General features: G+C 43.1%; 3 protein-coding genes and 1 long non-coding RNA gene across 4 annotated transcripts; 3 read left to right on the top strand and 1 right to left on the bottom strand.

Annotated features, from left to right (window-relative positions):
* Positions 1 to 302: 302 nt before the first annotated feature.
* On the top strand, positions 303 to 17,072 carry LOC6541751 (ATP-binding cassette sub-family C member Sur). The gene is made up of 23 exons (XM_001969370.3): positions 303 to 859; positions 2,097 to 2,362; positions 2,429 to 2,604; positions 3,255 to 3,470; positions 3,530 to 4,106; positions 4,381 to 4,493; positions 4,875 to 5,012; positions 5,079 to 5,241; positions 5,312 to 6,176; positions 7,869 to 8,130; positions 10,034 to 10,171; positions 10,290 to 10,426; positions 10,488 to 10,701; positions 10,768 to 11,378; positions 11,472 to 11,593; positions 12,647 to 13,269; positions 13,725 to 13,882; positions 13,945 to 14,140; positions 14,443 to 15,184; positions 15,421 to 15,548; positions 16,028 to 16,322; positions 16,622 to 16,818; positions 16,893 to 17,072. Exons 1-23 carry the CDS (start codon positions 684 to 686, stop codon positions 17,037 to 17,039), a joined length of 6,660 nt encoding a protein of 2,219 aa, XP_001969406.2. The 5' UTR covers positions 303 to 683; the 3' UTR covers positions 17,040 to 17,072.
* LOC26527022 (fumarate hydratase, mitochondrial) lies at positions 8,283 to 9,952 on the top strand. The gene is made up of 2 exons (XM_015160104.1): positions 8,283 to 8,535; positions 8,589 to 9,952. The coding sequence occupies exons 1-2, from the start codon at positions 8,350 to 8,352 to the stop codon at positions 9,855 to 9,857; spliced, it is 1,455 nt and encodes a 484-aa protein (XP_015015590.1). The 5' UTR covers positions 8,283 to 8,349; the 3' UTR covers positions 9,858 to 9,952.
* A 2,632-nt stretch (positions 17,073 to 19,704) lies between the features above and the next one.
* LOC113564116 lies at positions 19,705 to 21,542 on the top strand. Its single transcript, XR_003407804.1, has 2 exons — positions 19,705 to 19,764; positions 21,415 to 21,542. It is a non-coding gene; the product is annotated as an uncharacterized LOC113564116 (long non-coding RNA).
* A 4,256-nt stretch (positions 21,543 to 25,798) lies between these two features.
* Positions 25,799 to 27,153, bottom strand: LOC6541817. Its single transcript, XM_001969369.2, has one exon. It carries the CDS (start codon positions 27,151 to 27,153, stop codon positions 25,843 to 25,845), a length of 1,311 nt encoding a protein of 436 aa, XP_001969405.1. The 3' UTR covers positions 25,799 to 25,842.
* Between the last annotated feature and the right edge of the window lie 284 nt (positions 27,154 to 27,437).

Below are 27,437 nucleotides of genomic sequence, written 5' to 3'. Positions count from 1 at the left end.
TATCAGTGGCTGGCATCCCATTAATCGGGCGATGTGGGAAGAGCTTTTTGCCATCGTGCACGTGCGCGATCCCCCAGATCCAGATCACTGGACTATCTTCTCGAGTTCGGGCGGCTGGCTGGCTCTTCGTGGTTTTTCCGGCGTGCGAGAGTGTGCTTAGTGTGCCGCCACGCTCGGTCGGAGTCGGTTGGCCTTTTCTTCTCGCGAAGATTTCTTAATCGCGGCAAACGTGCGCCACATATCTGTGTGTTGAGTTGTTTATACAAAAATTACTTAAAAGAATAATAATTGAATGGCAACTGGGGACGCGCCGGTCGCTGGTCAATTCGAAACGAAATTCATTTTGGATCTATCCATGTACATACGTACATCGGATTGGATTAGATTGGATTGGATTTGGGGGGCATAGCACACATTGCACTCCATATTCCCGATTGCGAAATAGTTTGTTTATATTGAGCGATTCTGTATTTGCTGTTCAACCTGTTGTACGCAAAGATTTCAAAGAGTACGCCTATAGACTCGATCCAATTGTGAGCAATACAAAGAAGTGTAGAAAATGATATGCGCAATGCAAAGAAAATGTTTTGAAATGAAATCAGAAAAGTGAAATCTCTGCAGAGTTTAATAACCGGAACTAGCGCACACAGTTTTGGCCTTAAGTTCCTGTTTTATTGGCCATCATGAAGCAGTTGTTCAATATAATACACTGCGATGACTTAAATGGGGATGTACGCTCTATTTATGATAATTTGAATACAGATGTTTGTGGCATTGACCGTGTGAGGCGTGTTTTTACGTGTTTCAGCATATTTCTGCTACTTTTCGGATGGATATTTGTTTGGAGAAGATACAAAAAGTGAGTTTCTTTCATTATTGGGATTTAATACATATTGCCATTATACTCAAACAATTCGAATTGAATTTTATTTGTTTATTTTCGGTCAAGTATAAACATACACTTTTGTTTACGCTGAGCTAGCGAATTTCTGCCTTAAATTGTGCAAAAATAAGGTCAAATGTAATGGGATTAAATGTCATGCAATATGTTTGATTATCATCAGAAGTTTGGTGTTCAGTTTACTCCTTGCTCAATTAGGGCAAAAATAAGAGTGTAAATAAATTGTACAAATGTATAGGCGTACGTACATATATTTTTGAGATTCAAATGAGCACATTTGTTTAAATTTAGCACATGCGTTTTGTAGATTATTCAAATTCTGGAGAAATGACTTGGGGCCTCTAGTGTGTTACCTCATTTAGAAATCACACAGACAGCATTTATGGCCTAAAATAAAATGAAACTTTTTTTAAGTAGATAACTTATATTTTTTTGCACGCACTTTAACTGATTAGCATACATGAGTGGCTGTTGCTAGTTGTTTGCTTAACCGAGACCTAAGCGTGAAAATGTTATGATCAAAAAAGTTTTTCGTAACTGTATCTTAAACTTTTGTGTTCTATAAACATTTCTAAAGGTCAGAACATAGTTATTTCCTTTTAAGAAACACTATACACATATAATTTAAATAAAATGTATTATCTTCCCCTTACGTTTTCGAAATGCACTTAAAATCCAATAATTGATATCCGGAACTCAAGTGCATCTGTACACCATTGAAAATCCAATGCAACCCGCAGCGAAATTAAAAAATAATCAACTTGGCATTCCAAATTCGAAAAATAACGCATCGCGTGCCAAAGTATTCTCAATGGGTAAATCTCAATTGGTTTGCTGTTTGGTTTGCACTTTGCTGTAAGGGCGGATTCTTATAAATAAATATGCGGACGAACGAGTCTGATACACAAAATCAATATCATTTACAACTGCAGTTAATTATAGAAATATAGCAGCATGATTTTTATGATTTATTATCCCATTTTATGAAGTGGATCTCTATGATCTACGTAAGAAATGATCTAGGGGGATCTAATACCCAACTATAAAAGTTGTTTTGGGCTCAGCAGGGGTATTATATGTCATATATCGAATTTTGCAGATAACCAGATCTCCACCTATTTTAGACACAAATAATATATAGTCATCAGGATAGGTGATATCCACATTTTTGCTAACTTCCAACGTTCTAATGCAGATGCCATAAAACATTGCAAATGTTCCACAATGGACGGGCGGCGATCTCCCTGCTGCTTTTGGCCCTGAATAGCTTGGATTTGGCCAGGAACTTTCTTCCCGACCAAAATGTTCGCCACCTGAACCGCCTTTTCCACTCGAGCCCCAGGGATCTTAATTACTTGGTTGTAATTGGATCGGGAGAGCTCTGGAATGCGCTTTGCTCCACCTTGCTGACCCTCATGTTAATGCTCTACCATCGCATTGTGGAGCGCAAGAAGGCGACAGGTGAGTGTCGGGCCACTAAACAAGCTCCTTGTCCACGTGTCCCATCAATCCATCCCCCCATTTCAGTGCTCCTATACGCCAGCACCGCGGTGGAGGCGTTGACATTTGCCCTGCTCGCCAATGAGCTTTTCGAGCTGGGTCGCTACGAGGATTTCCTGGAGCTCCAGACGTGCCTGGTGACCATATCTGCCATGTGCATGGGGTCCTTGGCATTGCTGGACGGACTTACGGTGTACAAAGAGGTAAGCGTTGCGTTGTTTCATTTATTCAAAATGATCTTGAAGTTCTGGCTTCTACGCGGACTATTCGATTTTGTAATGCTACACAAATAAATTGTAACTAACTAACTAAAAAATAAGTTATATTCCATATTATTTAATCTAAAACACACCACTAAGTTTAATTGGGAAATAAATTCTTGTTTGCTATAATCAGGTTAGAATTGTGTAAAGCTTAAAATAATGATAAAACTGTTACTGTTTTATTTAAATAATGTGATTATTTCAATGGCCAAAACGAATTGATTCAAATGCTCCGCTTATAAATGCAAGTTGGCGCAACAGAGGAAGCCAGAAATAGCAATGCGAGTTGCATGTTTAAATTTTAATTGGGGTTAAGTGGAGATTTTGCGCTTAATGCTTTTCATACTTGGCAAAAATGTTTACGTTGTCTATTTTTTTTTTGCTATGCAGCTTGTGGCTTTGCAACAGGATGAGTCCCAGGACAACAAGCAAAGTAGGAAATGAAGGCTCAACCAAAGAGTTGAATATTTAAATGCACAAAATGTTGGATGGGCGGATATAGCAGCGGGCTTTTGGCTTTAACAATTGTCACAGGACCCTCGTGATTTATAGAATTAACTAATTATTATAATACAAATTCCACCCCACAGTGCTATCACGACGACTATTTGGATGACTATGGCAAAATAGGCTACAAGCACTCACTGGCCACATTTTATTCCAAGTCCTGTTTTTGGTGGCTAACACCTCTTTTGTGGCTGGGCTACAAGAAACCACTGGAGCTGGAGGATCTGGGTCAAACGAAGCTGGAGGATAGTGCCAGATCGCATTACGACCACTTCTTGTACATATACACTGAGAAAAAAGTAAGACCGCCCAATGAATCTGCACACATACGTGTATCTTTTACAAGTTTGATTTTCAGAAAAAGTCAAATTCATCCCCATCCTTGTGGTACTGCTATATAAAGAACAGTTGGCACATGTTTGCTCTGGGTGGAATTTTGAAGCTTGCCGGTGATTTATTTGCCCTGATTGGACCGCTGGCCATACAGAACATCGTTGAATATATCGAGAAACTTTATGCCCAGGCTGCCGAGCCAAAGGACGATGAGGTGACCGATCTGCTGTCCAAATCCCGACTCCTGGGCACCGAAATCGACGAGGTGTACGGCACCAACATCGATAAAGTGCGAATCTACAGCAGCACCTGGTCGGATCTACTGGCGAATGGATGGTGCATTGCCTGGATTGTCCTGCTGGCCGCCATCACTCAGGGCGCCCTGTCCCAGGCCTCGACGCACATCCTCAACATGACGGGCATCAGGATTAAAACGTCCCTACAGGGTCTAATTTATAGAAAAAGTTTGCTCCTAAAGGCGGGCGGTGGCTCCGATAGCAATGATTCTGCGGGGCAAGTTCAGTCAACATCTCCGGCTCCGGATGAAAAACAGAAAAACGATGAATCCATGGCAACACAAGAGCACGTGGACACTTCAAGTGGTGAGCCAGTAAATCAGGGAGTCGTAGAATAAATCCGATTGATAATAATCCCTATTGAAAAAACATTAATCTTCTTTGCTAAATTTAAATCAGTAAAGTTTCAAAAGAACCATTTGGAGTGTGGCACAATAGCATATTATTTTTATAGGTCTATAGTTTCTTATATTTAAGTTTACTACGGATTGTGTTACTTACTTCTATGTTCTATTTGACTGCTTTTTTATGCAAATCTCAGTATTTTTCGCATAATTAACCTCTTTTCGATACTTTTCAGAACCAAATGTCAGCCACGACATTGGCAGCATCACCAACCACATGACCGAGGACACCCTGAACATTATGCAATTCTTCCTGATCATCCACTATGCCTGGGCCATTCCGTTTAAGGTTCGTATTGAGATTGGCCATTTGGTTGGCTAATCGTTTTTACAATTTATGAGCAACTTGTGTGCCATTTGGGCTCCATTTGATGCCCGCTAACACGAGTCTAATTTATCGCATTGCCTGTCTGAGAAATCCTTGACTGGAAAGGCGAATGTAAATGTTTTTAATATGCTCTATAATAGTCGGGTTATAAATTTGATTTTATTCAAAATAGCTTTTTTAGCTGCTCTTTCGAATTATTTGTAAATATTTATTTGCTATTTTGGTAATAATTCTTAGGCAAACGACTTGAGGACCTTTTTTATTGTTCTTTAGTATTGTTGTTTTTATTGTTGTTTAGTATATATAATATATGTTCTTACACTTCGACTTTGCTTATTTCAGATAGCTGTGGTCATATATTTATTATATGTGAATTTGGGAATCAGTGCAGTTATTGGATCCATTGTTTGCATTGTGATAATGACGCCCCTGCAGTTCTTCATCGGAAATGAAATGTCAAAAAACGCAGAGGTCATAGCGGCAAGTACTCACTAAATAATAAAATTGTATTAGCGTAAATTATATTAAGTTCTTGCATTATCATAGGGGTATACCGATGCGCGTTTAAAAAAAATACACGATACACTTGTTGGCATTAAAGTGATAAAACTGAATGCCTGGGATGAGGTATTTCTCAAAAAGATTCAGGAGGCGCGAAGAAATGAACTCAAGTATCTCAACAAGGATGCGACATTCTGGACCCTAATGGGTACGTATGACCTGACCTGATCCCGGAAAAGTCCTATTGTGTTAACAATAAACCCTATTCTTTATATTAGCCGTGCTTACACATATTGCCACCGTATTAATCACATTCGTTACCCTCGGCGTTTATGTGTGGTTGCATCGGGATCAGGAGTTCGATTTGAGTGCCAGTCGGCTGTTCTCCTCGCTGGCACTGTTCCAGCAGCTAACAGTACCGCTCCTGATATTCCCCATCACAGTGCCCATTATCATAGCGGCCAGGGTATCGACGCGTCGATTGGAGCGGTTCCTAAACTCCAGCGAGATCCAGAAGCAGTTCGAGGGCATACGCAATATGGCCAGAATCTTGAGCAAGAGCGATGCCTCCTTGGATATGTATGAAACGCAGGAGAAATCGAATATGACAATGCGAACGGCCCAAGCGGAAAATATGCTGAATGAAAAGCGTCTGGCTCAAAAGTCGCAAACTCCTGAGCTCGCAACTAATTCCACTCCACTGCTGCAAAATGCCGAGGAATCCGCGGGAGACATATCCCCATCCGCTGCCCTGGAAGTGGGCCACAACAAGCTAGTGCAGCAGCGTAGGGAACTGCTCCGGAATACGCCTTATGTGGCCATTCGGCCTCCGAAAATGCGCGGCAGTGTGATAGAGAGACCCGTGGAATTTTCCGTGATTCGGGCCAGGAATACGGATAGCTGGCGACGTGATTCCCTACTGCTGAAAATGCCCGATGACATTGCCGTATCGATCAACGACGGCCTCTTCACGTGGCATCCACAGAGCCAAATGCCCGTGGTGCAACTGCATGTGCCCGGCATCATCGTTCCCAAGGGAAAACTAACCATAGTTGTGGGCAAAAACGGCAGTGGCAAGACTTCCCTTCTATCGGCGCTCCTCATGGAGATGCCGCTTCTCGCAGGCAACATGTTTTGGCACAAGTGAGTGAACTGCTTATAATCTTCGCTCTTTACGTAGTCCGTAATGTGGTTCTTCTTAGTTTAAATCCATTTTTGGTGTTTGGTAACTCCTACTTGCCTCGAGCATAGTTAAAACAAGATGAAATGCTATAGTCGAGTTCCCCGACTTTTATACGGACATACGGACATACGGACATGCGGACATGCGGACACACGGGAAGGGGATCCCGCTCAGCCGCATCCATATACGGATAACGGATACCAATACCTTAGACGTCTAGTTTTCCATTGCAGGTCTTTTAAAATTTCACTTTCTTATACAAATTTAAGAATAGTGTATGTTTCAATTTAAAGCACTGTTGGCTGCCTTAAGCATAGGATTCCTTTTTCAATTTCCTGGGGCCAAGATTAAGCACGTTTCCTTGTCTGTCAACACAGAACACCCAGACTACACGGCCCCTGTAAATTTGCTTAGCTATTTATGTGCTTATTTTCAGTTCTGCAAACAGCAGAAGCTACGCAACATAGTGGATAAGTTTGTTTGGCTGTTTATCAAGTTAATTGCATAATTTTCAACTATTCTCGCACGGGTACGTACATAAATAGAAAAATGTGAAATTATATTGCAATCCAAAAATGACTACTTAGTTATTATAACTTAAAAAACATACGACAGCCTTCATCTGCTACTTCGGGATGCAAATATCTGTGCTAGGCGATATTAGGTCAACCCATTTCCCGGAAAGAAATCGAAGAAAGTAGGTGGAATAGTTTAAACTTTAGTGGCTGCTGGCGCGCAATCGAATCCGCCGCAGTCATACAACATATTTTAACAGTCGTTTCAATGCGGGCCACGTGATTCCGTAATTTATCACAAAACGCCTGTGTGCGTTGTTAATTTTATTGCACATAAAATAAAAATGGCATAGCCGTCTGGCGGAGGGAGAATAAAAGGAGAAAAGGGCGCAAGGATTGCATATACAAATGCATTTAAGAAATGGAAATCGCGCAGTGGAAACGCAGACTTGCTCCTTGCAGCAGAACTCGAATGCGATCCTGCGGCCTTTGCTTATAGTGCTTCCTTCAGGACGACAGCCTCTTTTCATCCCCGTCCCCATCCCCATCCCCATCTCCATCTCCTACTGCATCTTGGCAACCGGCAAATGTGCAATAATTTCAATTACTGTAATAAATGTCTATGTTAGTTCGAGTACGCTTTTTTCCGTGGTATATTCGGGGCTTCCCTTCCCGTCCGCGTTCGGCTTGCAAATTTATGCTTCTTCAATACATACTCCCTGAAATACATTTAATTTAACTTGGAAACTCAGAGAAAATCACTCATTCAGTATTTAGAACATAAAAGCTTGTTCCGTACACATATCAAGTTTGTTACTCAGCAAAAGCCATTCCGTTGAATACCAACTCGCATCTTCATGTTCATACGGACAGACAAACGGACATGACCAGGCGGACATGACCAGATACAAAGGAAACCAAAAGCGTGCTCAAAGCGAATCGAAGCCCAAATCCAAAGCAAAGCACAGTCCATAGTAAATGACTAAGTAAATCCACTCAAATCCACAGCATAGTTACAGCTAAACCAAGCCCAAGTCTAAGGCCAAAGCAAACCCAAGAGCAATTAAGCGAAGCTGAGGCAGACCAAAACCCAAGCAAATGTTAAATTTTAATTGATTTTAATTTTGTTTTACCCAGAACCTGCACTATTTCCTATGTTTCACAACAACCTTGGCTCTTGAACGACACCATTCGCGAGAACATACTTTTCGGAGAGTCCTTTCGACCGAAACGATATGATTTCGTATTGGATGCCTGTGCCCTTAAGCCAGATATTGAGTTAATGCCCAGAGGGGATCTTAGCATCATCGGGGAGCGCGGAATAAACATCTCTGGAGGACAAAGGCAGCGAATTGCCATAGCTCGAGCTATATATTCATCGGCTAATGTGGTCATTATGGTAAGTAAATATGCTTAAAACAAAATAATGGTAAGGCTATTGGGCTAAATGTGGACTAGCATTCATTTAGCAATGAGACATCTTATTTGTATTCAATGTTAAACATGGAATTTCAAACCTCTGTGATATATCTCAGACCACAATCGAGTCATCTTTTCGTGGCCTGTACTTTTGGGCCTACACATTTAATCGTAAAACTACACATTACAAATTTCCAAAATGTCTTTCGACCAGAAGGAGATTTTCAGTTTGATGTACAAGCTGGCTCGGCTGGTAGTGCCAGATACTCGAGTTGAATATGATGCGGTGGGTGCCGTGCACATTCCTCTCGATCGGATGTTCGGACCGCAGACCATGAGATCCCTGGTGAAATTTCCGATTGGCGGAGTTGAGGAAAGAATGCCAGTATGACAGTGTTGACTTTGAAATACAGATTCTTATGGTATCCGCACTCACAGCGACCCCTTATACGAGCCCTGGGCATAGTGAAGAAATCAGCTGCGGAGACAAACAAAATCCATTGCCTGGAGGAGCACCTGTGCGATGCCATTTCCAAGGCCTGTGATGATGTTATATCGGGCAAGCTCTATGACGAGGAGCACTTTCCGTTGGTTATTTGGCAGGATGGTTCTGGCGAGCACACAAACATGAACGTAAACGAGGTCATTTGCAATCGGGCCATCGAGATCCTGGGCGGCCAGATGGGTTCCAAGGAGCCGGTGGACCCCAATGACCATGTCAACATGGCACAAAGTTCCCATGACACCTTCTCAACGGCCGTGCGAATCGCCGTGGCCATGCAACTGCAGGAGAAGCTGTATCCCAGCTTAAGAACCATTATTGATGTGCTGGGCAAGAAGTCGCACGATTGGATGGACCTAATCAAGATCGGCAGAACGCATCTCATGGACGCAGTTCCTCTCTCCCTCGGCCAGGAGTTCAGTGGCTACCAGCAGCAGCTTGTGAACGGAAGGGCGCGACTGGACTCGGCCCTGTGCCGATTGTACCAGTTGCCCATGGGCGGCAGCATTGTGGGCACCAAGGCGGACACCAAGACGGGATATTCTGAGCAGTGCATCAAGCGGATAGCCGAGCTAACATTTCTACCCTTTGTGGAGTCACCGAATTTTTTCGAATCCATCTCCGCCTGCGATTCCCTGGTGGAACTGCACGGAGAACTCAACACCATGGCGGCGAGTGTGATGAAGATAGCGAATGACATACGATTCCTTGGATCGGGACCACGTTGCGGACTTGGGGAACTAAATCTGCCGGAGAACGAACCAGGTAGTTCCATCATGCCCGGCAATGTGAATCCCACGCAGTGCGAGGCCATGTCCATGATCTGCGCCCAGGTGATGGGCAACCATGTGGCCGTCTCCATGGGTGGTTCCTGTGGCCACTTTCAGCTGAACACCTTTATGCCCATGATAGCCTCCAATGTTCTGCGCTCGATTAACCTCTTGGGCGATGGCATGAAGTCCTTCTGCGTCAACTGCCTCGAGGGCATCGAGCCCAACAGGAGCAAGATTAAGAGCATCCTCAGGGAGTCCTTGATGCTGGTCACGGCTCTGAGTCCCCACATTGGCTACGAGCGATCTGCTGCGATCGCCAGGGCAGCCCACCTAAAGGGAACCACTTTGGAGGATGAGGCCCTCGAAGAAGGCATCCTAGTGGAGGACTTCAGGCGGTGGGTGCAGCCCAGCAAGATGCTGGGTCCCGAATAGCCCGAAGGGATCATCATTCAAATACCTTGAGGGAGACTAAATTTGTTTCAGTTATGTCGAGCTCTAAAACTTAATAAACGCGGTTAATTGGCTCTATATGAATATTTACTTTATACATGAAGATATACTTTGGTTATATTCAAAAAATAATCTTGAAATCCCTATATTTTGTTTAGGATGACCCATTGGCTTCACTTGACAACGAGGTGGGCGAGCACATATTTCAGCACTGCATACGTGAGATGTTACAAAAGTCGACTCGAACCTTCATCCTCGTGACTCAACAATTGCACCGCATCAAGGAGGCAGAATACGTAAGTCCTTTATCAGCCAATACACATTTTATAAGTTTTTTACTTGGCCTACTCTTCGGTTGCTTAGTGCACAAAATTGGCTAGGAAATTAATTACAGTTTTCATATTCAACCTCTAGTTAATTGCATTAAAAGATGGCCGTGTAGAAGCGTGTGGCAGCTATGCGGATATCGAATTGGTGCAACCGCGAATTACCGCCGAATGGAACGCGGTTATTGCGATGGAAAAGGCCAGGAAGGATAACCCCTCTCAAAAGTAAGTACTTCACTTGTGCTTCCCCTGACGAATTCGAATAATAACACATTAACATATTCAGTCCTGGTGAAAAAACAGCAGGTGAGCGGTGGAAATTGCTAAGGAATGTGAGCAGACTGGGCTTACAGCGTTCTATTTCGGTGTCGATGGATGCGAATGCTGCATGCCACACGGAGACGACTGATGGATGCAGTGGCTGCATATCGGTGGCTAATATGCAGTTGAATGTGGTCGAGCAGGACGAGGAGGATGAGGAGGATGACCAAGTGTCTGTGGTACTGGAAGCCAGCTTATGTGATACATTCAGTTAATTATATCCATCTATACTTTTTCACCCGCAGTCATATCCCATCAGCAATGCATCCTGTGGCGGCTTCAGCTTGCAGCGCAAACGTTCCAGTAGCTATGGATCCCGGCATCTGATGTACGATATTCCCCTGCCGATCGACGAGTGCCAGGGAGACGATGTCATCATGCGACCTCGCCGCCGGCATACTCTCAGTCGTCGTGGCAGTCGGACCACCAACTCCTGGCACCGATTGAGTGGCCTCAGCACCCTGACGGCCACTTCTGCGTCCAGTTCCACCAGTGGGGATGTGCTGAGCCGCAGTGTGCTGGCCACCAGTTGCAGCAGCTATGCGGAGAGCAGTGTGGATGACAGTGGTGATTTGGCCACGGCGGCACCAGAACCACGAGTTCAATCCTGGCAACCGCCACAGCATGTTGCCCATCAGCCTTTGTCACGGAACGCCTCCTCTCCGCCAGCCATGGAGATGGTCAATCCGGACGTGAAGAAGTCGGAGGAGGCCAGGAGGTCCAATACCAGCTCGGAGGGTCCTTTGGATGACCATGTTCGAGGCAGTTTTCAGCAGTTCCTGCGGCGAATGTCCATGCGCCGCTCAAATAAGCCCAAAAACCATCATCATCCACTCAGTGCCACAAACTCCATTCTGTAAGAGAAATACTTGCTGCGCAACACCGTGAAAACATAAATAACATTTTTTAAATAAACTTTCTTAATAATATTGTTACATTCCTCTTATAGAAGCATTTCTGAGGAGTCTCCGCCCATTGTACATTTTCGTGCCACGATTTTAGCGACAGATGGGAGTAAGAATAGCAAATCTGTTCACAACGAATCGCAGCCAGAAGAAAAGCTTAAAAAATGTAAGTTACAATAAAAATTCAAAACCATTTGGTTGCTTATTTATAAATTTGAGTATGCAAGTTTCATTTAATTCCGTGCAAAACTTAGTAATTAACCAAGGAAATTGTTGTATAGTGGTTCTAGACTTTAAGCGAATTAAGTTTAATGAAAATGTACGGTTTCTTGCGTCTTGGAAATTTTCAATAATGAATATTGATTAGCAAAAATTTATGCAGCCGGGCGGGAAAACTGAGAACAAAATATTGCCATAATATTGGGCGAAGAAAATGGTTCGTCCTTTGCTTTTTTGTCAATACACTTGGGAACTTCGCATCCTTTAGTTTACTCCTGGATGCATGCGTGTAGCTTAAAACTTAAATCAACTTTGATTTTAAAAGTTTTGAGCTCCCGAGCGGTAAGTCAAAGAGACAGTGTTCCAGGGCGCGAAAAGTTTGCAAGGGAGAAACTTTGGCCAACTCGATGCATTGATCTATCAATATTTGGCTGATAAGTCAGCGGGTTCGTTCGGTGAAAACTTTCGATTTAATCAGTGCTGCGAGTGTCACTCCATTTGAACCCATCGTGCCCATCGAAGCCATCGGATCCTTGCTAGCCTTGCTAGGCAAATCCGCAGACGCCAAGGAAACTTTACTTTCAATTAGTTTGTCGCCGGAACTTGTTCAATTAAACGGCAGCATGGTTTAATTGATGTGGGCCCATGTGGCATTTGCAAAAGGTACAAAACATATTAGTACCAATTAAAAGTCAATCAGAAGTTCATTGAAAGCAACTTTAGTTATTCTTTTTGCTCCTCAAATTGCATATGAGTTTAGTTTGGTCTTTTATGCGTCATCAGGGCTTAGCATAGATTTAAATCTTTGTTTTATATAGCTTTTCTTTATAATTAATAAATATATAATAAATATTACGAAATCCTGGGCCTAACTCTTTCTATTGCCCAAGTTTGTGTTGCTTAGCATGTACATAACCTTGCACACATATTCTGCACACAAATAATAAAGCTTCTTTTGGCCTGTCAAACACATCCTGACCCTTCTCCTCCAAAAAATCAGGCGTAAATATTGACTCGAAGGAAACCACAATAAATTGCGATGACAATTGCGATTCAGCATCGGACAAAGAATCGAGGGCAAACGTGACATCCCCGGTCGCCCAGGAGCACAATGAAGGACACGTGCTGGACGAGGCAGGTGAATCCGGCGGAGAATCGATGCCGCTGGCCAGGATGGCGATTGATACGGAACGCAAATATGGGAAAATATCGGACGACATATATCTAATGTACATACGAGCCGCCGGCCTGCCCATAATCACCATCTTTTTTATCACCGCACTAATTTGGCAGTGTTTGCGTGTCTACACGGACGTTTGGCTGCAGCAGTGGAGCGATGTCCATGGAGCAGCCGCGTCCAAGGGCCAGGAGGTGCTCCATCCACCGGAGCAGGACCACGAAGTCACGTACTATTTTCGCATGTACGCTGGCATTTCGTGTGTTTGTATAATAATGGCCCTGGTATCAACACCGGCCGGACAATATGCCGGCTGTAATGCCCGTCGTAATTTGCACGATAAGCTGCTGCAAACGATTTTGCATAAAACGCTGCACTTTTTCCAAGTGACCCCGCTCGGACGTATTGTGAATCGTTTCAGCAACGATATGGCCGTCATTGATAAGGTGAGATTTGTTATTTCTGTTATCCAGCCTCTGTTTTAGCCATCGAATGCCCCCCATATTCATTTGTTCCGGCACGAAAGTGGATAGATGTTCGCCACTTTGATGGAGATTGCCCAGTGGATAAGCACGGATTTATTTCACTCGTTATATACTCGTTACTCGCAGAGCGTATGGCTATAATATATTCACTATAAAAATACGTATATATGCTCTCGATCTGGCCATGTCCGTTTGTCCGTCCGTCTGTCCGTATAACCACCGAGAGCTACGTGCAACTTATAAGAGCTACATGCACCACATGCTTTTTTCTCACCCATCTTAAAGCTGCGTAAAGGATATCTAATAGTCGCTCCACTCGACACAAGCCTGCTCTTTTGTTTTTTCTTCTACCATGACCTATGTGCCAGTGGCCTGTATCTTAAATAATTCATAGCCATATTGCATTATGTCCTCAGAAAATTGCAGCCACAGGACAACGCCTGCTGCAATTCACTTTGCTCTGCCTGTCGGCCATTCTCATAAATGTCACCATCACACCCTGGATTTTGGTACTCACCCTGCCCATCTGTGGAGCATACTACCTCATACAGAAGTTCTACAGGTGCTCAGCCAGGTGAGCAGTATATCTGCTTTAGTTTTGCAACTTTGCGTAATATTCGATATTTTCATTTTCAGGGAACTACAGCGGATTGAAAACGCAACTAACTCGCCCGTCATATCCCATCTTTCGGAGACCATTCAAGGGGTGACTACGATTCGAGCCTTTAACCAGCAGACTAGATTCACGGAAATCCTTTTCAAACGACTCGAGGCGAACACAATCGCCTATGCATTGCTCAACACCAGCTATCGATGGCTTGGAGTATCTCTGGTAAATACAAAACTTTTAATCAAAAACTTTATTTAAATAACATTTTGGGAAGCCAATAGTTGAGTTCTAAATATTCTTGCTGTTCGATAACAACCGAAAGTAGATTTACCATTAAAGGCTGCACTCTTTTCTTAGGAGATTGCTGCTTTTTACATTTTTTATAAAAGCCTAATAACTGGCAGTGGTGGACCACTTTCAGTGCGAAACCAGACCTCAACCATCTACGCCAGCGATGGGTCACCATCTCATCTCTTTAAACACTCCGCACACTCGCTTGTTTTAATGTTTTTCTCTTCCGGCAGGACTATTTGGGTGGATGCATTGTTTTTGTGGCCACCGTGACGGCATTGACAGCGGCGAGCGTCAGTTGCAGGAGGCACTACGAGGCATCCACATCCACATCCACATCCGAAACTTATGCTGTCACCAAGAGCTCGTCGGAGCTGAGACCTTCGCCATCGCTGGTGGGTCTGGCCATAAACTACACGTTGTTGGTGCCGATTTACCTTAATTGGGTTGTAAAACTTTTGGCTGATATGGAGATGTATGCGGGCTCCGTGGAACGCATCGCCCAGTATGCCCAGGGACAGGACGCGGATGCGGATGCGGATGCGGACTTGGATCAGGACCCGTCGTCCAATGAGGATGTGAGCGGCGAAGTCGATAGGTCGTCCCAGTCGAATGCTGGTGACAAAGTTTACCCAGGCGCAACGACAGCTGCCAGTGATGTTGATGAAGACGGAGATGGAGACCAGCACCGGAATGGAGGAGCACGTGGCGGTGCCTGCGGAACCCGGCAGGGACATGGAAATGGGGCTGAGGCAAACGCTGATAAATTAAATGCAGGCAATGCAACCGGCGACGGCAATCACTTAAACTTCCACCTCCTCCCGGCGACAGCTGGCGACAAGGTGGAGGCGACGACAAAGACGTCGGTGATTAAAGATAAGCAACTGCCACCGCAGCAGGAGGACAAGGACGACAAGGACGACAAGGACGAGAAGGTCGACTTGCCAAATGAGCCGGCCAGGAAGCTCGAGCGCTGTAAGTTCTGGCCCAGTTTGTCTCACTTTTGGCCAACCAACTCTGGCATCACTGGGATTCCAAAATATTTTGAACAAACTTTGATGCTTGTCCTTGGGTTATTTGATTACAATATAACATAAGTTTGGGTGATTAGCAGCCCATACAGAACTATGCATTTTGGAATGCATAAATAGATTACATTTTAATCATGCAACCAAATTTTAATTAAAAACCCTACTGCTTTCAACTTTCAGATCAAAGTGTGGCAATTTCGTGGCCACAAAGAGGTGATATCAATTTCGATAATGTTAGTCTGCGATACGAAGGGCAGACACAAAATGTCATCAGCAATCTAACACTAAAAATTCCCGCCGGACAACGGGTGAGTAAAATCCAAAAGCCATATAACATTTTTATTGATTTGTAAAATGGAGTAAGGACCCGCTGACTTTGGTTGGATGGCAAAATCAGTAAAACAGATGTCAGCCATATTGATTGAAGTTTAAAATTGAATCATCCATGGAAAACAAGAGGGGGTGAAGCCCGTTTTTGCAGTCCATTTGTGCTCGCTATATACGAGTATTTAAAAAATGATGAGATAATAAATCACAAAACTGGAAAAACGCTACAAAGAATCTGCCAAAGCGTCTAATAGCTTTTAATTGTTCTAAACTGAAATGTTGATTGATGATGAATAAGGGAATGCTTTTATTTGGCAGTCGCATCTGGCTCGCAAGTTTCTAAAATAACTAAAACAATATCATGCTGTTTGGGTCAAATATGAAAGGATGCAACTGATTCTACACACTCGACACTCATTAGAATGCAACTATATTCAATCCCCTCGCAATCCGTTTACAGATTGGCATCTGTGGTCGCACTGGCAGTGGTAAATCATCCTTGGGACTGTCCCTCTTCGGTGTTCTACAAACGACCGGGGGCCACATTTACATTGACGACGTGGACATTCAGCGCATCCGACCAGACGAGCTGCGAACCAGGCTGTCAATAATTCCGCAGGATGTGCACTTGTTCAACGCAACCATACGTGAAAACCTCGATCCACACGGTTACTTCCAGGACCTGCAATTGTGGAATTGCCTCGAATTGGCGCAGCTAAAGGAGTTTGTCAACGGGCACCTTCCACTCGGCTTGCGTACGTCCTCTTTGGGTTTCCTTTTTTACCAGTTTAGAACTAACAACCGCTCCTTCAAGTGGCTTTTGCTGTCCTTGGCTGCAGCATTTGTCTGTTGGCAAAGTCATGAAGGCGAAAAGTATCTGATTCCAAGCACAACATTAATGCATATTAGGTGTTTAGTTCTTGCGATAGTACCACGAAGTATATAGTATCTTTAGGTACCATATAGGTTTGGATACCATAAATTTAACTGAATGCTGGTCTGTTAAAGCTTTACCACTGGCATCAAATATAATTAGCTTTGTTTTGTCCCGCAGACACGGTGATATGCGACGGAGGGCTGAACCTGAGTGCTGGCCATCGGCAGCTGTTGTGCCTGGCACGTGCCATCTTGCGGGGATCCGCGTGCCTCGTCCTGGACGAGGCAACAAGTGTCCTGGACAGCAGCACGGAGAGTGCGCTCCTCAGGGCGGCGGATCTGGCCTTCCGGGGTCGCACTATCATCACCATTGCTGTGAGTCAATTTGCACATGTATAATCGCGGCACTCGAGAGCAGCTGTGATATGACCATTACTATTTATCCGCAGCATCGCCTGACAACTATTCTGGATTACGACCGCTTAATTGTGCTGGACCAAGGGCGCATCGTGGAGGATGGCAATCCCAGGGAGCTCCAGCAGCTGGAGGGCTCCGTATTCCGTGGCTTACTGGAGAAGGGCGCCAGCAAATGGTAGATCTAGCTGCTTCTCGCAAATTTAACGATAATTTTCTCATACAGGGTTTCTACAGTGCATGTGTACTGCTTTTGTGTCATTTCATTTTCGTAAAGAACGACTTATACACTTCTAGTTAATATACTCATAAGTCTTAAATGTACTTGAGAAAGCCCTATATGATGTATTTCCAAATATTTTCTACTAGTCATGTTTAGTTTCTACAAAGAGAGCTACATATACTTAAATATTGCAATAGAAAAACGAGATATTGTATGCAACTATTGTGACTTTCTCTTTTCAATCGCATGTAACAGTTGGAACCCTATTCTGGACATTGTTAAATTAAGTCAGTGTAACAGGAGTTGGAAAGTAACAAGTTATTACGACATTATGCACAATTTTGTGGGAGCTGTGTGTGCAACTATGCAACAGTACACTGCGCACAAGGAGGTCAGCCAATTAGGGTTTGGATTGCTTCGATATCAGACAGGCGATGCCTACCTCGGCACTCCGCACTACGCACTCCGCACTCCGCACTCCGCACTCGGTACTCGGAATTCGAATGAATATGCAACGAGTTGGGAAGAAAATAGCACTTGCAAACTTGCCTCCTCTTGGGGCAAGAGATGTGGCAGGAGCACTGGGTATGGATGCGGCACAAAACCGAAAATATTGCGAGAATAAATTGATTGTTAAATGGAAACTGCTAATGTTGGCCGGCGGAAAAGTGGAGAGCAGGCAGTGTACTTCAATGATGCCCCTGCTCAGCTCACTTTGTATGCATATTTCAAGTGGTTCGCTGGGGCAATTAAACTTAATTGACGATGAGAAGCGTGCATTGTTAAGTAGGTTTCGGTAGGGGAATGATTTTATTTTTTCCCCATTTTTATCCACTTTTTTTTTTGAGTTCAATAAGCGCCTTTGATTTCTGGAGGGGTCGAAAGCTGCCGATCGATTGCTAATTGGAGCATTTGATAGAAGCAGTCATACGATATTTACTTCAAGTGTTACAAGTACTTCCGGAGGTCACAACGTACATATGTAGATGTCCTTGATAGCTTTCTCGCCAGCTCATTCAAGGCCATGTTCACTAAAAACAATGGTTTCTTGATTGGAATGCCTAACTTTTTAAGGACTTCCAAAGAATGATTCCCGACCGAACGACAAGAGCCTGATTTTGTCTGGCTAATTCATTTGTGTGTGCTTAACATATACCAAGAATCAAACAAGGGAGAACGCTATATTCGAGTTCCCCGACTATCAGATACCCTTTGCTGCCATACCCTTTGTGGCAGTGCGAACTAGGAAATTCAACATTTTTTTGGCGTATCGATCGAAATTGGCTCGGGTAGAGTAATCCTTCATAAGGCTACCTTCTACCTGTTACAGCATTTTCAACGAATCTAGCATACCCTCTTACTCCACGAGTGAGGGGTATTAAATGTGCAGAAAAAGTGCATAGCTAAGTGGGTGTTTAAAAACCCCTAATCCATTTAACTGCTCTTTGTTGAGTTGAAAAGCGGTGAGGTGCATAAAAGATTTTGTGATGTCTTCATAGGGTTTTCAATTGCCCGGGGCTCTTGTAGGTTGTTTGTTTTTATTTAACTCTCCTCGAAAATCTCGCAGTTGAAACATATATATGTGGTGTGGCATATACGAGTAAAGCAGCCGCACTCGGATGTTGCACGCATGAGTGCTTCGCCAGTTCCTTTGACGCTGTCTGTCGTTCTAATAAAAGAAATCTGTCAAATTCAAACGCTCGTAAATGTCTTACACATTTAACCGGTCATACGAGCAGCGGCCATGATGTTTTTCAACTGTTTACCCCGTCATTTTTTCCATCAAATCCGTGTATATACGTATGCACTTCATGTTACATAAAGACTTGTCTGCTAATCATATCGTATTTATTACTTTTATCCATTGAGATTTCACAATTGACTGCGTTTCTGGTAAGTTTTTTTTTTGCCAACATGTTTTTATTTATTTTCCAGTTGTCAAGGACGAACGGAATGACGAAAAGAGTTTTAGTAAATACATGTATAATTAAATTAGCAGCTTTAGCGACTTCTAAAGGGCTGCGGTACTTCAAAGAAAGGTCGCTCCTTATAATGCTAATATATTTATCAATATATCTCACTTGAATCATCCCAATGAACTAAGAGTAATCAGCGTTAACTGCTTGTTCAAGCTCATTTTGAATTGGGAAAATATTTCAATTGATCATTTCCACACAAGGACAACGAACTCCAGATTGCCTTCAATAGCCGTGCCCAATATTCCGGACGCGCCTGTCCTTGTGGAACGCAGATGTGTTTCTGACCTACTGAACGACTAAGCGGCCTCGATTTCGGCCGGCAATCGTGCTGAATCTGCAGGATGTGATAAGAGAGCGGGCAGACGAACAGCATCCAACCGAAGGACACTCGTTCCTAGTCGTCCTTCGTCGTCCTCGCTCGTTTCGTCGCCAACAACCCTGTCCTGCGGATTCCAGATGCTGTTGCGCCTTCGAATGCCAGGCGTTGCCTTCTTCCGGGCGCTGCGTTTCAGTACTTTCGCGTCTGGCTATATGTGCGGTTATCCTGGCGGTTCGTTATCCTGGCCAAGTTTCGGTTCGTCCGCGATTTCGCCGCAGTACGTGATCCTTCGCGCATTTCAATTAACAAAAAATAGTCGGGCTTTTGTTCGAGTGCGAAATTGAATATGCAAATAATGTGTGCTGTGGCCTGTAATTGAACAAACTGTGAGTTTTGTGGCGTTTATGAATGTATCTTGTTTCCACACAGATCAACAAATTTCCGGTTCTGACCTAACTCAACCGCTATGCATAAATGCCGCGTTCAGGAATTGTTTTTACTCATCCCAAGTGTTTTAAAAAAAGTGCATTTCATTTTTATTTTGTCTGGTCGTTAGTTAAATTAGTGGCCTTTTTGATTAGTGGCATTCAACGGCAGTTAGGCCATCAATCAGCTAAAAGTTTTAGTTATTGTTTTTTAATAGCAAAATGATTGCGCTAAAAGCTTCCGTCTGGAATGATAAATTTGAATTTCGCGGCTATTTTGCCAACTAATATTTCATGTGGCATTTCGAATGCAGATAGAATAAATTCATTTATTTAAATTGTGAAAAATTGATGTGTTGAAAATATTTTGTAGCACTTTCATACGAGTATAAAAGAAGTTGGGCTAGTGAATATAAAGCAAAGATATGCTATAAACTAAAAACCACAAATATCGATTCATATCTAAAACTCTTCAATTGGAATTCACCTGGGAAAAGACTGCTGTTGAGCCCACTAATCCGCTTCTAATTACAGTGCATTCCTTCCAATTAGCGAACGCAAAAGATAATACCGCCTGTTTCGCGTAGTTGCGGAAATTAAAGTAATTAAACAGCAGGTAGAGTTAAAGAAAAGCGCAAGCAAACAGGGAAAACTTGTTTTTGGCCATTACCAAGTATTCAAAGGAGCTTAAATAGCGTACGAGTATTCAGATGAATACACCTGCGCGCCGAACTTGTGTGTGCATACTTACACTCGGGGTGTTGCTTACGCTTCGCATTAGCATAATTAAAATTCGGTAAACAGGCTGATGGCGAACACTAGGCTCCATTAGCCCCCAAAGCAAACATCGCCAGTCCAACTTGACCCAAAAGTGGGCCTTGAGCCACCGCAGGGCGCATGCAGCAAACAAACCAGCAAATGTGAATACCCTATTACTCATTTTTAAGTAGACGCGTGGTGTGTGTAGTGTGTGTGGCTGCGAATGCCTGTTTGTAATACCCTTGAACTTTATTGTTTGAACATCAGCGGTTTGCCCGGGCTTTCGCTTTCAGGTCGCCAGGGGGGGGTTGATGCTAGAGAGGGGGGTTGCCGTTTCCGTTTCCGGTTCCCATTGCCCGGCCATTTTTATGCCTCTGTGTGCGGGGCGCGCTTTTTTATTGCAGCCTGTCAGGCGCAGCAATACATTGGTTTACCATTTCGAGTATATGCGCGCATTTTTCAGACAGTTTTCCAAGAAAAAAGTAACAACAAAATGCGCAATTTGTTAGCTTATATTGCAATTTCTCAGGGGCTTCCATACGCTGCATAGATGCTTACAGTATCCGTTGAGCTTTAAGTTCATTAGGCTGATAGTGAATCATACGCCCCACTTCTTGATTTCATTACCCGAATATATATTCCACTTGCTTGCCTTTGAATTCCAGCATACCGATATGTTGGCAAACAATCTTGCCTTTGATTGCACTCAATTGAATATAGTTCCATGCAAACTCGATCAAATGCGAATTCAATTTCCCAATTGAATTCGAATCAGGTTCAATTCAATTGCAGCTGTAGTCCGGCAAATACACTACACATTATTTACCAGCTATAAGTATTCATTTCGAACAGGATGGGTCGTCTTTATGTTTGTGTTTGCACCTGATTAGCGGACAATTAATGCAAATCGGCAATTAAAAGCTCCCTGAAATGCCAAATAAACAAAATACGAGTAATTAAATTAATTTCCGTGCTGGACAAAGGATAATAAGGAAGAGTCTGCCCAAAGTTCGACGTTAAAAATAATGTAAAATAATAAAGCATGGAGGCTGTGTGAGCCATCTACGCATGAAAAGCCAACCAAGCGGCGGGAAAAGCATCAGCTGCGGAAAAGTAAACATCAAGTTTTGGATTCTGTCGTGGCTGTATGTTTGCACAGCATCCGTATCCGGCACTTCATAATTTTATTCGGTTGTATTTAAATTACACTCAAGGTGCGCGGACTGGGTTCTCACATGCCGGAGATACATTCATAATGTAAGTATAATATACTCGCCTTTTCTCGCTCATTCACCTTCCACAAAAGAACAATTCTTTAACCCCATGAAAATGTACAAGAAGTAGCTAAAAAATTGTGTACTATTTGCTCAACAGAGAGTCAGAGTCTTAATGGTCACGAATATAAGTTTACCCGTTTACATATCATATTTTCCGCTTCTCCCCGGCTGTTTGAAATACTTAAAGTTTTTATTTCGCCTCCTTTTCCGGAAAACTTTCGTCCTGATGTAGTCGTGTTGCCATCGCCCACTACCGTTTCAATGCGGGCTTTTCCTCAGCCATGTTATCTCTCTGAGCCATTTTCTCATTCGACTCCGAAGTCCCAAGACACTGCCACAAGCTCTGTTAGTTTTGACCACAAGAAAGGGAAGAATGCTAGGAAGAAACTGAAGTAACTCTTAGAAAATAAAAAATATAGTTTTCATGTGGCCTGTGGTAAAGAAAGCTTAGCGTATGTGAATGAGAATCTCAATAGATATTTCGGTTAGTGTCAAGTTGCTTAGAATTCAAAGAGAAATAAAAGTGATTATCAAAGAAGACCAATTGCAATGCTCTTTGAAATGTCAAACGGTCGGCCAACTCGAACACGCCCCTTGGCAGAGTATAGAAATAGAATCGACTCTAGGCAAAATGAGGCAATAAAGATTTATCTCGAAGGACCGCCGCCAAAGCCAATGCAGCAGATTTGTCAAGGATTTGCGGCTGGAAATTTATTTTTGGCCGCTCGTCCCGTTTTCTGTTGACTCTTTGCAGTCCCCTGAAAGAATAAAGCAAATAAAGGCTATAGTTGGCCCATTGATTTTTGAGCAAAATGCAAATATATGGCCAAGTCCTGTGTGGGCTTTCAAACAACTGTAATCTATGATGTCGCATTCAACGTGCATAAATTTTAATTAAACCGAAAATAAAACAGCTCCGGCTTGTTTATCGCTCAAAGTGAAAATGTATTTTGTTTGTTTTGCTTTCCAAAAAAAACTGTTTCTTTTTTATTGTCTACATTTGTGCGCTGTTTGCATTTATCAGCTCTTAACGCAGTGATGACTTCGGCTCTCCAAACTGCACTGTAAATAAGCAACTAGATTCTGTGGAAAATTACACACATTTTTCACCACTCACCTAAGCGCATTTTGTTGCTCGTTTCGCAATCGGACACATTTCACAAGCTTTCGCCCAGAAGTTGGAGCACAAAATATGACAGGACATGAAAAGCTGTTGGCCTGCTTGTGACATCAACTTCAGAAGTTTGGCTACATTACCAATTGCACTTGGCAACACCCAGCATCTAGAATGCTACGGGCTATTAAAGTCAACCACTCTCTACTTTAGCTATTAGCCAAGGCGTTTTCTTTGTTTTTCCCGGCATCTTGGAAATCTTTTGGCCTGTCAATTATCGGTTTCCACAGCAAGCCGCTTTCTATTTACTGCCGTGTAGACAAGTTTTCCTCGATGCGCCATGTGCCACCATTTTCATTTTTAAATAATCGTGACGTGAGAGGCCTCAGCAAAATAAATAAAAAAAAACATGTTGTTGTCGGTGGTATACATGAGTTGTTCAGCCAAAGATAAAAACGTGATTACGAAACAAAACACTCGACTGAAGACAAAGAGGCCGAAATATTTGGGCATATTTTGCTGTGCCGCCAGTGGCACCATAAATCAAAAAACCGCAGGCATCGCTTGGGTCATGGGAAAAGTTAAACGGGGAAAATTGTGGAAAAAACTTTAGTTTTAATGGGTCGAGACGCTTTTCCGATCATTTGATGAAAACGGAGCGAATTCCAAAGCACCGAGAGTGCCGCAAACGCGTTAAGAATTATTGATGCCTCATTGCTGATTGCTCTGCGTTTACGCCATTTGACACACTCACATTCCGGAAAGTATCCCCCAATATCCTGGAGTCTCCCGGGCTGGGCGAATATAATCTCACGTCCCCCAAGTAAAAAGGACACCCACTCACACACAAAAGAAGTGAAGTTATTTGGTATGTCTAGCGTGTACTTCGCATTTGCCCTCTCGAATCTTGAGTCTTGGCGTTATTACAGTTTTTCCCGAAACTGATGGCAAAAATCAACACCCACATTGTCAGCATTTCAAGGCCTAAACCACGTCTGCACAAAATTATTGCCAACTTTGCCGATTCGGGGACTCGCATGCATTGCATTAAATTGTATTCCTGATGTTTGAGCCGAATTGGCTAAAACAATAAATATGGATTTGGTTGATTGCGGGGTATTTTCAATATGCAATAACATTTGTTTCTTACTTGCTGTATTCCTGGTATTTTCTAAGCCTCGCATATTTTACTGCGTTTCATCTGAAATATAAAGTGGTCATGTCAGAGAGCTAGTCATGTGATTTTCCAAGCACTTTTCAAATCAGAATTGTAACAAATCTATTAAAATTTAAGCTGGCTTTGTCAGACTCCCCAAAGTATTTTCACACGTGACAATAAAAGAGGATGGGATCTCGGAAAAACAAACATTTAAATGATTTTTATGGCTACACATTTTCACTCCCAACATTAAACTTTAATGTATGGTCCTCAGACTTTTTATGCCAGGAAGTGGAGTATTATTGAAGATTCGTGTGTGCTTTTTTGGAATGCGGGCAGTAAAAATTCATTTTGTTTATTTGATTTTGGTTCTAAGATACGAAACGCAAATGTTTATTTTTAAGCAAACTTTATATTTTTCAGGCATGCAAAGTTAGGTCTTGCCAGTCCGATAATTCCATTAGATCTGCTAAATGTATGAATAGATGGAACCCAAACGAATCCACAACAAAGACATTCATATTGCCTTCTGTGCTCCATGGTCCATGGTCCGTGGTCCATGGTCCATGCTCCAATTTCCATGGTATTTGGATGTTAAGTGATTCACGAGTTTCTGCCATTGTTCGAAGCTTATTTGCATTCTTGTTTTTGCGCTTTTTTCCGCTTTGGTCAGCGTAATATCTCTCAGTTCTCGGAAATTACTTTATGGCAGGAAAGGCATTTGGTTGTAAGTTGTTTACCTAGGGAAAGTTGCAGACCAAACTCAATGTTGGTTTGCCGATGAGTGGATCTAAAGATTGCGATTATGTGGTTCCATACTCAATTTTACTTGCAGTTTTTGCCTCCGTTTGCTTCCCCACATTATTGCTACTAAGCTCCCTTTTTGTGTCCATTGTTGGTTGGTCAATATTGAAATAGTCAAGTGAGTAAACTCTCTTGATTGTGGCGTCTTTCTTCATTATTTACTTGGTAGGATAATTTGGGAATTCGTTGCATATTTTTATTTATTATTTACTTAAAAACCGGTAGAAATGTCTCCTTTCCTCAGTTAAGCCAGCAAGCAAGTTCTAAGCATGAAATCAATTTCCATTAGACTACAGATTGACTTTGAATCGTCCATATCCTCTGAGATTTGCTCGTTAGACTGCATTAAAATTGTTTTCCTTTTCCCGGTTTGTCCATTGTCATTTTAATTTAGTATCCAGGGAGTCGTTAAAGAGCAGTTTAAGCCAAAAATATAATAGCCCAATAGAGCAAATAAATACATATTAATCTTACGATTGCGGCAAAAAGTCGTATGTCAAATGGAATTTTTGGCAAAACAATCGGTTGTATTGGCTGGCAAGATAGCAATATAACATTATTTTCAATTGCATAACCTTCGCCTCGTGACGGAATAAAAACCATCAAGTACAAAAGAGTCTGTGTAAAGTCTGTGTAAAACCAATTTTTCGCTCTGCAATCAGAAATCGAGGCAAAGATTTATTGCCATTAAGCTTACTTTCTACCGGCTGTCAGGTGAATAAAAATACCAGCTGAATAAGGGACATTCACGGATTTTCGGGGGATGCAAGTTCTCTTCAATTTGCATAAGCGCTTCCGTTGAATATTCATGTAGGAGCACGGAAATTTAATAGCTCGCTTGCAAAATGCTGCTTCCGAATAAAGTTGTATTAACGCCGCTTATTTTATTTAAAATGGAACTTAGTATACTCGTATGCATAAATTTCTCAGCTATGAATTAATTGGGCTTCTTTGAAGTCCTTGGCAGTGATGGCATGTCGCTGAATGTGCCCGGTATTCCAGCCAATCATCAACCATCTGAGTTGCGGATTGGAAACTCCAAAGGCAATGCAAGTTGGATATTGGTCGCCATCCACATTGCAACAAATGAATTCCAGGGGTAGCAGTTGCAGCGAGCCCAGTCGCAAATTAACCAAGAGCGCCAGCAGCACAAAGGACTGCTCCTTGAAGATGGTGGCCATGTAGATGCCCAGTGGGTCCATGGCGAACGTCTGGGGCTCACCGCAGTACCTTTGCTGGCCGGCACAGATGGTGACATCCCGTAGATCGATTACCAACTCAACGCTCCACAGGGGCTGGGGGCAGAGGAAAAGAGTGGCCTCCCTATCTTTGGTGCATGAGTAAACCCGAGTGCTGCCGTCCCTCACAAAGAGCAGAAAGGAGCCACACGCTGTCCAGACGGCCGTTTGAATGCGATGCTGCATGAGGACCTGTTTCGACCTCCATTCCGATCTATTCAGTTGACAAAGACTGGCACCCGCCTCGCAGGAGGCGCAAAAAAGCACCTGGAAATCGGGACTATAACGCAGTAGGGAAAAGGAGCTTAAGCTCCCAGGATTCGGTATCAAACGAATCTTCTGCTGGCAGTCCGGTTCCCAGAGTGTGATGTGCGATGAGCCCAATGCGGCAGTAATCAGGATAGTGCCATCTTCATTCCACTGCATTGAAGTCACATAGTTGTGCCCTTCATCCTCCAGGACTTGCAAGTGATGAGTGCCCATCATATGCCGAATATTTAGCTTGTCACTGAGACGCCGACTATCCTGCCATAAACAAATTCCTGCTGCACATCCCACGGCCAATTCACAACTTTGGGACCAAGGACGAAAGGCGACACAGGTGGTGTCCGTCTGCTTAAGGGATTGCAGCTTGGCGGGGCACTCGCTCCTCTGGTCGTAGATCAACACCACATCCTGGTTGGTCAGAAGTGCCATCAATGAGGTGGTCGGATGAAACTCAATAAACCGGATGGCTGCGGTCTTCCAGCCCCGCGCTTGGCTGATCCTCTCCAGAAGCTGAGGATCGTCGGCTAGTCTTAGTTTTGGGCTCAGGAGTTGGTCTAGCTTCTGGAGAAACCATTTCCAAAACTCATTGGCCAAGTTCCTTAGTAAATTGAGTGCCTGTTTAGTTTGATTAGGAATATTAGGATTGTTCCTTTCAAAAACAACACATCTGGGTTGTTGGCTATTGTTGTGAGACCCGTTTGCACCAGGAAGCTCTTCATTTATAGGTTCCATTTCTTGGAGGTTTTCTAACTCCTTTGTTGGGTAGGTTGTATATTTCAACACTATGTTGAAGTAAATGCTAGAAAACTCCTAGCTTGCTTATCTTCCAGCTTAAGCATGCACTTATGGTGTTTCAAAAGGTTGCCCAGCTGCCGATATTCCCTTATTTCATCGATGCTAGTTTGCCTTTCTTATTTCTGGTTGCATTCCTCCTAATGGCTTTACTTTTGCCCCAACGTTTTCCACTTTTTCAGGCTTTATCTGGGCGGCTATTAGTTTTGATAAATGGCTTTGGC

Source organism: Drosophila erecta, unplaced genomic scaffold, assembly GCF_003286155.1.
Source record: "Drosophila erecta strain 14021-0224.00,06,07 unplaced genomic scaffold, DereRS2 tig00000055-arrow-pilon, whole genome shotgun sequence".
NCBI lineage: Eukaryota > Metazoa > Arthropoda > Insecta > Diptera > Drosophilidae > Drosophila > Drosophila erecta.
Note: the sequence above shows the minus strand (reverse complement) of the source record. Positions and strands in the feature narration are given on the sequence as shown.

Coding starts and splice junctions, on each gene's coding strand:
- LOC6541751 (XM_001969370.3), top strand. CDS start 684: ATGAAGCAGTTGTTCAATATAATACACTGCGATGACTTAAATGGGGAT. Junction 3,471..3,529: donor ACATATACACTGAGAAAAAA/GTAAGACCGCCC, acceptor TTTGATTTTCAG/AAAAAGTCAAATTCATCCCC. Junction 11,594..12,646: donor AGAAGAAAAGCTTAAAAAAT/GTAAGTTACAAT, acceptor CCAAAAAATCAG/GCGTAAATATTGACTCGAAG.
- LOC26527022 (XM_015160104.1), top strand. CDS start 8,350: ATGTCTTTCGACCAGAAGGAGATTTTCAGTTTGATGTACAAGCTGGCT. Junction 8,536..8,588: donor GAGTTGAGGAAAGAATGCCA/GTATGACAGTGT, acceptor CCGCACTCACAG/CGACCCCTTATACGAGCCCT.
- LOC6541817 (XM_001969369.2), bottom strand. CDS start 27,153: ATGGAACCTATAAATGAAGAGCTTCCTGGTGCAAACGGGTCTCACAAC.